Source organism: Canis lupus, chromosome 12 (genome assembly GCF_011100685.1).
Source record: "Canis lupus familiaris isolate Mischka breed German Shepherd chromosome 12, alternate assembly UU_Cfam_GSD_1.0, whole genome shotgun sequence".
Taxonomy (NCBI): Eukaryota; Metazoa; Chordata; class Mammalia; order Carnivora; family Canidae; genus Canis; species Canis lupus.
The window spans coordinates 44,138,494-44,151,390 of NC_049233.1; the positions used below are offsets into that span (position 1 = coordinate 44,138,494).

Genomic DNA, 12,897 nt, shown 5'->3' on the forward strand with positions numbered 1-12,897 from the left:
AAAAGAGAAAGATTGTGTTTGCATTTTCTTTGTTCAAGGTGTTTATTGCATCTCAGAGGGCGTACATGCACTGGGTTTTTAAACTGAAATAGAAAGAAATGCCATTTTGAAATTGGTTTTAGGTAATTTTTTCCCCATTACAGTGTATGTTATCCCCACAGTAAATTCAGATACAACCACTTTTAAATGGTACCATACATCTATTAAATAATTTGAAAAATAGGCAAACACCTTTCCAACCCAATATGCTTTTACGAAGAGCTGCCAAGCCACTAGCAACACTGATCAACAGTGACCTCATTTATGCGTCAAAATCTTAAGCCAAGCCATCAGCACATACAGTATGACAACAAATTAAAAATTAAAGAATACAGTATGTACAGTAAAGGATACAATTCTCTGAATTAGTTTAAATCCTAATCACAATGGTACAACAAAACCTACTCTGAGCTCAATTGAAGGATGAAAGAACACTAGTCTACAGAACACACAAAGAAATAGTAAATTAACAGATGTACAGAAAACCCACAATAAAATAAAAATATTTGCAGTAATCTTTAAATTACACATATACTTTGGGGTGCCTTCATAATCATTTGAATAGTACATTTCTAATTGCATTTTCACGGACAGGATAGAAATGGACCCTTTACTTTTCAGTGCATTTAATCAAGAATGAATAAATAGGTCAATTTAGATGCAAAACCTGTCAAATATAATCAAAATATACATTTTAATGTAGCAGTGATTAAATATGGAATTCTTTCCATATGATTTTTTCATTCTTGATAAGGTAGCTTCAAGGAGAAATATTTATTATGGACGTTAACCCTTATATTTTTTTTTAAAACAAAATTTCTTAACATATACAGTGCCACAAAAATAAACATTTCTCACAACAGTTGAAGTTCCTGTGATTGGAAAAATGTACTCCACACCGAAAAAGTTTTGTATATTTAAGAGTGTTTTCCTTACTATTTGATATTATCACACTATGTTTGTAACAGAGATACAGAGAAAAAGAGAATTTATGGGAAGAGTTTAGGTTTGTCCAAAAGTCATATATACATCAAAACCCTCAAAAACACAGACACATCTTTCCAAATGGCTCACCACACAACAGCTGCATCATCCGTCCATGGGCGAGGTCCAGAAAAGCACTAAAGGCATCAGAAACATCCATTCATTGTTTTTACATCGTACAACACACAAATAACCCAAATACACTACAATTTTGAGAGTAGGGATAACAGCTAAGGTAGTACACATTCCTAATGTTCACTTTCACAGCTGTGCTACACGTTTTGGAAGAGAAGTTACGAGTAAGCATTGGGTTTGGTACTGGTGGCTCACTTTGAAACTCTGAGCATCAATTTTATTTGAAGTCTCCAAACTCATTATTTTTTTCCTATTCAGTCACAAAAATTGCAGCTGTAAAGATAAAAAGCACTTGAATTAGAAAATAACATTATACACTCCTCAAACATATTGCCTTCCTGGCAATTTTACCTCACAGTTACTAGGAAAAATCTTCATGCAAAGGATGTCTTTATAACAAATTCACATTTACATACTTTCCACAATTCTTTGCTTAAAGTTTCAGCCAGGAAGAAATTTTTAGAAAATATTTTAATGTATAGTTTCATTCTAGGTAAAAATTGTATCAGCAAAATTTTGAAAACATGGATACTTAGGATAAATTTCAGTAGTGAGACATTTACTATTAAATAAGAACAGTTCACCCTTAAAAAAGGGCAGATGGAAAAAAAAAAGGAATGGCAGTGATTTTCATTATTTTGGCCTCTTTTCAGTTATGGCATTCAGTAGTTTACTCAACAGCTGAACAAGTAACAGAACAGAGGAGGAGGGAGGTATCAAGGTGACTCAGCGCCTTTGCAAATGCGGCTCCCCCTCCTCTGTCCCCAGGACCGCCAGCCCATGCTTCACCAGTCATCTCTGCCTGGGAATCTTCCTGGGGTTGAAGGCTTACGAGTTACGTGGGTAACTCTTTTTCATAAATTAGTCTGTGTCTGTCTCCCTTGTGACCATGAACCTCTGAGAGCAGGGGCTATCTCAAGCATCTCTGTTTCAGGTGCTCATCAGAGCTCCTGGCGCAGGATGAGAGCAATATTTACAGAAAGATAGCTGGATAAAAGGCTGCTCCCTGCAGCATCCTTCGTCAGTCCTGAACCTATAACGGCTAAGAAGTAAGTGCTCATTGCCTCACTTATGCCTACACCAGCCCAGCCCAAAATGGAACAGAAAAGTCAGACACAAGGAGGAATTACTTGACTAAGATGTCAATGCCTCAAAATGATAAACTCATCAACCTTGTATAAGAAAACAAAAAATCATAAAGTAGGAATCCACAAAAATCTTAGTATGCATTAGAGAAAGTTTAAATATATGTGTGTGTGTGTATATATAGGTTGTAAGCTGCATTATACAAATTACACTGGACAGTGGTCTCAAAACTTTGACACTCTTATACCTCCCTCCAGTGTGCAACCTTGAGCAACTCACTCAATGACAAGGATCAGTTCCTTTAGCTGTGAAATGGAGACAGAAAATATCTGGCTAGTATAGATCACAGGGTTTCATTTCCCACAGGGACAACCAAAGGAGTTCATGACTAGGAAGTGGGTATGAAAAGTACTGTCTAAAGGAAAAGCAGTATTACTGTTTCTCCACTTTCTGCAAGTACTTGTTGAGAATCTACTCATTGTGTTAGGTGCTGGGGTTAGCAGTAAACTTTTTTCCTTTATCAGTTTCTTTCCGTATGTCCATTATTAATTATGTCATAAATCATGTTAGAAATTTAAAAACAGAATGTTAGAAATTTAAAATTCTGCTTGAGTGCAGAAATTGCTAAGGGTAACTAACAATCTAAGCTTTGAGGAAGCCAAGTAAGGATAAACAAAAAATACAATTTTGTAGCCAAGTATATTCTTAGATGTTTTCTAATGCAATATAATAGATGTTAGCTTTCTATAAATTCCTGTCATCAGGTAATAAAGTGGTAATTTTCTAATTTACCAAGTAGCTTGGGCAGTTTTTTGCTTTATCAATAAAATCTTTGTGCTTTTCAGGACAACTTGGAGGCCTTTCTCCCTCTTAGTTTTGTAAATTAATTAAGATTAAAAAATTTATTGATAATTCATTGGCGGCTTTGAATATTGATTTAAAAAAGTATAAATACTCAAATTATTATTATTATTATTTACATGTGTTCAAAGCACAAAAGTACAAATATCATACTTGAAATAGCTAAGCATTGCATAAGTCATTATTACAAGCCCACAGGAAAAGCTCAATATTAGATACCTTAAATTGTTTACAAGAAATCCTTGATGTTAAGATCCGCTAATGGGTCCTTTGCTGGAGGTTTCTTGGGACTCTGAGTGGCAGGTGTAGGGCTTGGAGAAAGCTAATGGGGAAAAGCCAGCCCAGGATAGCAGAAACAGAAATCAAACAGAGAGACAGGTAAGCATTAGGCAGAGCACATGACACAGAAAACAAACATGCAGAAGATCAGATGGCTAAGGGATTACAAAATATACTTAATTTTACTTAGCCACAGTGTTGTTTAATTTTGGTTTCATAAAGTACACTTCAAATTATATTTGGCTTTGCTGAAATTCTTTGATATCAGATTTAGAGGACTCTGGCAGAACCATATGGGTATGAGTTAGGGAAGATGCAGAAAACTCGTCACATACAGATATTATGAATATAGAGTACAGTAACACAACAATCACTTGCTCTAAACAAAAGCATTTTTACTTTGAGTTATTAGTACTACTAAACTAATGAAGGAATTTTAATGACTTTTCCTTATAGTGAGAGTGAGTTTAAGGGAAAAACTGAAAGGAAATAATTTGCAGAAAGTCACTAAAGAAATTACTTTAAATTATTAAATATACTAGAATTTCACTTAAAGTGTTTTAAATGAAAAACAGTCAAGTTTGGGGGCACTGTTTATTTCAGATGAGAAAAGAATTGCCCAGGTATGAATATCATTAACTTCCAATAATTGCCTGTCCAGCTCGCAGAGAAGATTAATTAAATGCTATGGAAAGAATTATATTGCACTTGCTAGCAAAAGCAACAAAGAATTAACTTACCTTGTTTCTGCTTAATCCCTAAATTATTTCATTGTGTGACAGACATAAGCTTTGGAAGCAGCCTTTGCAGGAGTGTTAAGGTTTGAAACCCTGAAAGAGGTCATGTAATCTGTATAGAATAATGTGTCCTTTGAGTTTAATTCTTCTTCTATGTTTGTAACCTGAGAGAAATCTCAGAAATCTGGGGTGATGAGGTAGCAATGTATGTTTTTATTGGTTCAGTAAATAGAGCTCCAGAAATAGAGATTTTCAGATTTGTTCCCATGTCCAGAAACTATTTCCTTATTGCACTACCTATTAGTCAAATTTCCATTACTTAAAACAGGAATCATTCTTCATAGAAAGATCAGAAAAAGATAAATGCAAGGGTTGAAGTTGTTTGGAAGGTAAGAAATTCAAGAGTTGATTCATCATTAATAATTTGGTGAGATGACATCATGAAGGATGGATATCAACTGACTGAGAGAGAGTGGAACAGTCAGTAATGAGAAACATCAGTAATGTTGTCACACTGGTAATGAAAAACATTATTTTGTTTTCCGAAGTTATAAAATCATATTTACTATTTATTATAATCACCTCTGCTGCTTCTCTGATATAGGAAATATAATTTAAAACTTTTTTTTAGAAGGGGGGAGGGACAGAGAGAGAGAGGGAGAGAGAGAATCTTAAGTAGGCTCCACACCCAATGCAGAGTCCAACGGGATGCAGGGCTTGATCTTACAACCCTGAGATCAGGACCTGAGCCAAAATCAAGAGTTGAATACTTAACTGACTGAGCCATCCAGGCACTGCTACAATCTATAACTTTTATAAATATGCCATTCCATTTCCTAAATCACTATAAATTCAATTAAATGACTAAAATACTGTTTTCATCTTATTATCTATTTTTCATTTTCATTCTTTGAATTAAGTAAATAAACTCATGCTGTATAATACTGGAATCATGAAGAAAAATATCTACTTTAATAAAATTGTGTTAATTTATTTTTAAAGCTTTTAGTACACCAAATAAAGATTTTAAAAACCTCAATAATATTCTTCCAAGTTAATAAAAATAGAAATGTCCTGCCTTTTTTCAAAAGTATGTTAAATAATCATAGATATATTCAACCATCAAGAAAACATTAAAAAAAATAAGATCCTTTTTAGAATTTAAATATATCTAGATTAAATTTAACCCAAACTATCATCCTCAAAACCTTCCTCACTCCCTTCAGAAACAATATGAAGCAGAGTTCATCAGTCTCAGAACAGACTAGAAAATTTCTCATGAAGCCAGGGCTTTGAGTATAGCCTTGAAGGTTAGGGTTTCTCATATCCTAAATTTATCTCTTTAAACACCCACCATTCTCTCTTCTGGTCCCTGTGGCTTTTGAGGGGTGAAAGAGGCTGAAAGTAAAATTTGGGAACAAGTAGACAATAGATTTTAGAGATGGTTAAAGGAAGCAAAAGGGATTAAAGTCTACTCAGGAAGTTCAAAGTAGGAATCCTATGGATAACAATATAAACGTCCATTTGGTGAGTTAAAAATATCATAGAAGTGGGGCGCCTGGGTGGCTCAGTCAGTTGAGTAACTGACTGTTGATTTTGGCTCAGATCATGATTTTGGCATTGTGAGATTGAGTCCTATGCAGCAGGGAGTCTGTTTGAGATTCTTTTCCTCTGCCCCTCCCACTGTCCCTCGAAATAAAAAAATAAATATTCAAAAAATATATAGAAGTGAAATTATTTACTGATGCCATTATAATATATTTCAGCTTTTTGTCTTGGTTTGCTGGGCATGGTGCTAGTAAAGTCATAATGTGGTGTTCTGACTCCATCAATGTCAATTTCTCATGATAACCTCTTTGGTTTTCTACCTATACCTCCACCTTAGCCAGGCAACTTACAAAAGGAATCAAGAACTGGTTCCTCATCAGCATTATTATCACTATCAGCAGCAAAGCAGTTCAACAAAGTGTATGTGTTTTACCATCTTGGTAAACAAAGGTAGCACTTTGTGTAGAAACAAATTTGGCCTCATCTAAAGGGAGGTTTGCTCTTTTTCCTGGATCCTGGTAGGTGACCTCTAATTCCTTGGAATTTCCTGAGTAATCGGAATGTCTTTGTTATTCAGGGTGGCTTCTTAGAACCACACCTGATAGTTTATGCTAACAAGAGGACTCAGGGTAGGGACTAGCCAACCAGAAAGATGAAGAATGTGATGAGAGTGTTAGGTCTTGGGGTCTCATGATACCAGCCTTTCAGTGAAGTTGGGCAGGGCTTGGAGATTGAACTCAACCACAGGGGAATAATTCAATCAATAATTCCTATATAAGGAAACTTCAATAAAAACCCTGCACACTGAACTGCAGGTGAGCTTCCTGCGTTGGCAATACCACATATATACTCTTACATATTGATGTCAGGTGAGTAATACATCCTCCAGGACAAAGCTTCATGCTTGGAACCCTCCCAGTTCCAGACTTCACCCTATGCATCTCTTCTTTTGACTAGATCTAATTTGTATCCTTTCACTGTAATAAAACTATAATACATTTCATGCTTTCCTGAGTTCTATAAGTTGTTCTAGGAAATTGAGAACCTTCAAATTTGTAGGCAGCTGGTCTGAAGTGAGAGGGTAGCCCTCAGGACTCCCAAACTTATGGCTGGTGTCTTAAGTGAGGATAGTCTTGTAGGGACCACTCCCTGAGACTCTTCAGTTTGGTGGACTCATTGCTCTTACTAACTGTACGAAAAGTCACAATTCTTGGGAAAAACTGGTAGCCTGGAGGACTGTGTCCCTAACCTTGAGTTTAGCTAGTTCTGGGAACATGTGAGAAAACGATGGATCAGAAGTACTCATTTTTCTGGAATAAATGCCCAGATACTTTAAATGTCTAGTTGTTCTCAGGAACTATTCTGAATTAAGTAGAGGAATGGAAGGACTTAGGATAGTGAGTTACTTCTAGCATTTTCCTCCAAATCTCACACTATTGCTCATATGTCTTCCATGTTCCCCCTTTACTTGTGAAGCAACAGATATGAGGATATATATTAGGTAAAAATATTTTTAACAGTTTGCCATGTGGCAGTTTAATACTTATAAATTAATGTCATTATTTTAAGGACATTAAAAAACTGACCTGTGTGCCAGGTACAGCTGCAGCTCCAAAGGGTGGCCTCATCATGGGTTGTGCAAACATGACCGGCTGCTGAGGCATCATGGGCATGCCCGTCCCAGCAGGAGGCTGAAGAGGAAGAGTGGTTCATAGCATGAGTGGAATCCACCCCCTATGGTAATGCCCTGACATTTATTCTTTAACGTTTCTGAAAAGTTTTGAGGAATGCAGGCCTGTGAGGAAGTATAACTTGTGACTTTGAACAATGGGTGCTGTGAGGCTGGCAGATGGCAGAAAATCACTGAGGTACAGTAGAAGCCTAGCTGGCCACATGGCACCCTTCTCCCAACCAGGCTTTGTTGGTGATTATTTGTCTTCTGTAAGCATAATTTTTAAGAGACAAAACCTCACTTATTTATGGACCCTAGCCCTAAAATTTGCGAGTGATAAAAGTGATAAGTGAAAAGTCCAAGTATAATGATTAAGAGTTGATTTTGATGATTGAGTAAAGAATGTGATTGGTAAATAGTACTCCAAAAATGATATAACTATATACTACAGGAATTATTTTGATTACAGAATTTAAGTATTTTATAGCTGGCTTTATCATATCGTGTGTAGACTTCTTAATGTCTAACACAGATGACTTAATTTATTAAGTCTTACATTACTGCATTTGGGGAAGAATCATATTCTACAGCTGTATTTGTTAATCTGGTATTTGGCAAAGGCCTCAGACATGTCAATTACAATTTCTAGCACAGGTTGCCACTCACCATTCCAAATCCTGCTCCAGGCTGTCCAACAGATGGGGCCCCGGCAACAGGAGGAACCGAACTGGTTGGAGGTACAGCTCCTTGCTACCAAAAAAACCCCACAAAACACACACACAAACACCAACAATAAACAAAAGAACCAACATAATTTGGTTTTAAAATGACAGAATATAATTTTAAAAATGCATGCCCCTTTAAATATGTGTGGTTATGTAAAGAAATATCAGATTTCCATTTTAAATTAAAAAAATGGCTCTCACACCATGCCATGATATGAACAAAGTTACTAGCTTAATGTTTATTGTTGTGGTGTTATTTGGGCTCACTGGCTTGCAGCCTACTGACAACACTGGGCTTCCTTTCTACCTCCTTATATGCTTCTCCTCTACCCTCACTGTAAATGTGTCAAATTTCTCTAACCTTGTCTTTTCCTATCATTATATCCTCCTAAAGGTACTGGGTTAGACATCTGAAGAATGTGTCCTCATTTACATATCAATGCGTGGTTTCCATTTGCCCATTTTTAGTGTGTGTGTGTGTGTGTGTGTGTGTGTGTGTGTAAGGGGGGGAGGGGCAGGAGAGGAATAGAGAATCTTAAGCAGGCTCCATGCCCAGCATGGGAGGTTGGGGGTGGTGGTGAGTATGGGTAGGGCTTGATCTTACAACCCTGAGTCATGCATGACCTGAGCTGAAATCAAGAGTCAGACAATTAACCAACTGTGGCACCCAGGTGCCCCTTGCCCTTCAGTTTTAGATTCTCCTTTTTGTGTTATACTTCTCTCTGACTTTTGACCGCTATACATTTGCACAAGGGCCAAAATTAATTCCAAGTTTTATGAAGCATTTAGAAGACTACGCATAATAAAGCACAATTATCCCATTTCAGGTATAGACTTGACGGTTTTCAGTCATACAACAAGGCCCCCTAATATTTCCCTTAGTTTAAAACTAACCCTACTGAAATCTCTTAAATTTAACTTAATCATTAAAGCAAAATCCTAGTGAAAAAAGAAAATACTACAGTGATGTCAGCAAAAATGGTGAAGTAAGGAAATCTGAAATTTTCCTCAATCCATAAAACCAGTAGAAAAACAGGCAAAAACTATTAGAATCAAATCAACTATTTTAGAACTCTGGAAACTAACTAAAAGTTTGCAGCAACCAAGAAAGTACTTATTCAAGACAATCAGCTGGATCTCGGCAAGAAGATTAAGCTTTATGGCATCTTAACTTACCCTAGTTTCATCCACTATTCTTCAGCTCATCTGTAGTCTTGAAAATAACAGCTTACATTCTCAGTAATAGTACCAAAGGGAGCAGAGTATATCTAATTATTTATTTTGTCTCCTTGGGTGGCTCCCTCGAAAGACTGGATCAAAAGGCTCATCTTTGTCTCATGAAACTGGGGATGCATCTAGTGCTAACGTTGTTACCTGAGGCCATTTGTGGAAAACGTTTACAGGCAAATGTTTTAATTGTTGCTGTCTAAAGCAATGGGTAACAGGGCAAATAGTAGACTAAACAAAAAGCTTGGAGGGAAGTCTGGAGAAGGGAATGTTTGGGGGATTATGGGTTCAAAAGCTCAGCCATGCCTCTGGGAATTTAGAAGTTCATGCACATGCCCAGGGCTGTGTGCAAGCTCAGGAAAGACGTGAGAAGGCCTCTAGCTGACCCTGAGGCTTTGAACAAGCAGTAAGTGACTGATTGCTAAGGCAGTGTGGCAAACTGCCTGGTTGATTCTTAGGGCATGCCCCAACACAACTCAAGACCCTCTGCAAAGACTGGGAAATATTCTGGTTTAAGGAATTTCAGTAATAGTTATCTAATCATTAGTTGACCACATAGCAAAAGAAGCAGAGACTTTAATGGCCACACATAATAAAGAACAGAGACTACAGAATTAGTTCAGAATAGTCACTCAACAGAAAAACAACCAACCACAAAAAAGTAACCACAACAAGCCTGTGGGGAAGAGGTAGAATTTGATTTCCAAAGCTGCCACATTTAAAAATGTCTAAGTTTCAACAAAAAAATTCTGAGGCATTAAAAAAAAAAACAAAAAAAAAAAACAAAAAAAAACAAGAACATACAGTCCATATGCAGGAAAAAGATTTCAAATCAATAACCTAAACTTCCACATTGAAGAACTAGAAAAAAAGGAAACAAACTAAACCCAAAGTAAGCAGAGGAAGGAACTAATAAATATGGGAGTATCGACAAATAAAAACTGATTGAAGAAGTCATAAAAAATCTAAACAGACGTGTAAGAAAAAGACTATCAGTCATCAAAAAAAACTTGCATCGGTAATCAAAAAGGCCCTGAACCATATGATGATTTCAATAACTGTAGAAAAAGCATATAATAAAATACAGTATCTGTTGATGATAAAAGCTCTCAATAGACTTAAGTTTAGAGGGAACATATATATATGGGTGTGTGTGTATATATACGTGTGTGTGTGTGTGTATATATATATAAAGGCCATCTATAAAAAACCACAGTTGACATCACACTCAATGGTGAAAAACTGAAGGCTTTTTCTCTAAGATCAGGAACCAGACAAAGATGTCCACTCTCATCACTTTTATTCAACATAGTACTAAACATCCTAGCTGCAGCAATCATACAAGAAAAAGAAATAGAAGGTGTCCAGATTGGTAAGGGAGAAGCAAAACTCTTACATTTGCAGAAAATATGATACTACATATAGAAAACCCTAAAGACCACATCCAAAACATCATTAAGACTGATAAATGAATTTAGTAAAGTCAAAGGATACAAACTGAATAAACAGAAATCTGTTGCATTTCTCTAAACTAATAATGAAGTAGCAGAAGGAAAAATTAAGAAAACAATTGTACCAGAAAGAATAAAACACCTAGGAATAAATTTAACCAAGGAAATGAAAGATCTATACTCTGAAAGCAATAAGACACTGATGAAAAAGACACAAACACATGGAAAGACAGACCCTGGCTCATGGACTGGAAGAACTAGTATTATTAAAATGTTCATATTACTCAAAGCTATCTATAGATTTAATGCAATTTCTATAAAAAAACTAATAGTATTTTTCACAGAACAGGAACAAATAATATTAAAATTTATATGGAACTACAAAAAGACCTCAAATAGGCAAAGGAATCTTGAAAAAGAAAAACAAAGCTAGAAGTACTATAATTCCAGATTAGAAGATTAACTACAAAGCTATGATAATCAAAACAGTATGACACTGACACAAAACCAGATACACAGATCAATGAACAGAATAGAGAGCCCAGAAATAAACCCATGCCTATTTTGTCAATTAATCTATGACAAAAGAGGCAAGAATATACAAAGGGAGAAAAGACAGTCTTTTCAATAAATGGTATTGGGAAAACTGGACAGCTACATGCAAAAGAATGAAACTGGACCGCTGTCCTATGTCATACACAAAAATAAACTCAAATGAATTAAAGACCTAAATGTGAGACCTGAGACCATAAAACTCCTAAAAGAAATCACAGGCAGCAATCTCTTGGATATTGGCCTTGTTAGCAACATTTTTATGGATATGTCTTCTCAGGCAAGAGAAACAAAAGCAAAAATAAGCTTGAGACTACACCAAAATAAAAGGCTTTTACACAGCAAAGGAAACTAAATGAAAATCAATAAAACAAAAAGGCAACCTAATGAATGAGAGAAGATATTTGCAAATAATATATCCAATAAGGGGTTAATATTCAAAATATATAAAGACCTTATACAACTCAGCACCAAAAAAACTAATTTGATCAAAAATGGGCAGAGGCCCTGAATAGACATTTTTCCAAAGAAGATCTACAGATAGTGAACAGATACGTGAAAAGATGCTCGAAATCACTTACTACCAGGAAAATGCAAATTAAAACCATAATGAGATACCACTTCCTATCTGTCAGAATGGCTAATACCAAAAAGACAAGAGATAAGAAATGTTGCTTAGGATGTGGAGAAAAGGGAACTCTCATGTGCTGTTGGTGGGACTATAAATGGGTGCAAACACTGTGGAAAACAGTATATATGTTCCTCAGAAAATTAAAAGTAGAAATAGCATATGATCCAGTGATCCTACTACTATTTATCCAAAAAAAATGAAAACACTAATTCAAAGAGATACATGTACCCCTATGTTTACTGCAAAGTTATTTACAATAGCCAAGATATAGAAGCATCCTAAAATGTCCACTGACAGATGATAATATGAAGTGGAATATTAGCCATAAAAAAAAGATCTTGCCATCTGTGACAACATGGATGGACCTACAGAGTATCTGTTAAATGAAATAAATCAGACAGAGAAAGACAAATACTATAAGATTTCACTTAAATGTGGAATCTAAAAAGCAAGCCAAATGAATAAAAACACAGATTCTTACATATGAAAAACTGGTAGCTGCTAGAGGAGAGGTGGGAGGGGAGAGGCAAAATACATAAAGGAGATCAGGAGGTACAAACTTCTAATTATAAAAAAAAAGTGCAGCAGGGGCACCTGGGTGGCCAGTTGGTTAAATGCCTGCTGTTGGCTAGGTCATGATCCCAGGGTCCCGGGATTGGGTCCTGTGTTGGGTTTCCTGCTCAGCCAGGAGTCTGCTTCTACCTCTTCCTTTGCCTTCACCTCCTTGTGCTCTCTTGAGCACGCTCTCTCTCTCAAATTAAAAATTAAAAAAAAAAAAATCTTTAAAAAAAAGGTGCAGCATAGGGATTATAGCCAACAATAAAAAACTTCCACCACAGAAAAGCCCAAAACCAGATGGCTTCACTGATGAATCCTATTAAATGTATTAGGAAGAATTAATATCAATCCTTCTGAAGCATATAAAAAGAAAAAAAGTGGGGGAATACTTTCTAATTATTCTTGGATGCCA

General features: G+C 36.0%; 1 protein-coding gene and 1 long non-coding RNA gene across 2 annotated transcripts in view; one reads left to right on the top strand and one right to left on the bottom strand.

Moving 5' to 3' along the window:
* Window positions 1-17: 17 nt before the first annotated feature.
* Window positions 18-12,897, bottom strand: part of SNAP91 (synaptosome associated protein 91) — a 138,326-nt gene continuing 125,446 nt past the window's right edge. Inside the window, 4 exon segments of the mRNA NM_001194957.1 lie at window positions 18-1,431; window positions 3,325-3,427; window positions 7,256-7,360; window positions 8,008-8,091. Of these exon segments, the coding sequence (NP_001181886.1) occupies window positions 3,335-3,427; window positions 7,256-7,360; window positions 8,008-8,091 (282 nt within the window). The 3' untranslated portion in view covers window positions 18-1,431; window positions 3,325-3,334.
* On the top strand, window positions 6,260-8,403 carry LOC119874210. Its single transcript, XR_005367975.1, has 3 exons — window positions 6,260-6,538; window positions 7,239-7,408; window positions 7,991-8,403. It is a non-coding gene; the product is annotated as an uncharacterized LOC119874210 (long non-coding RNA).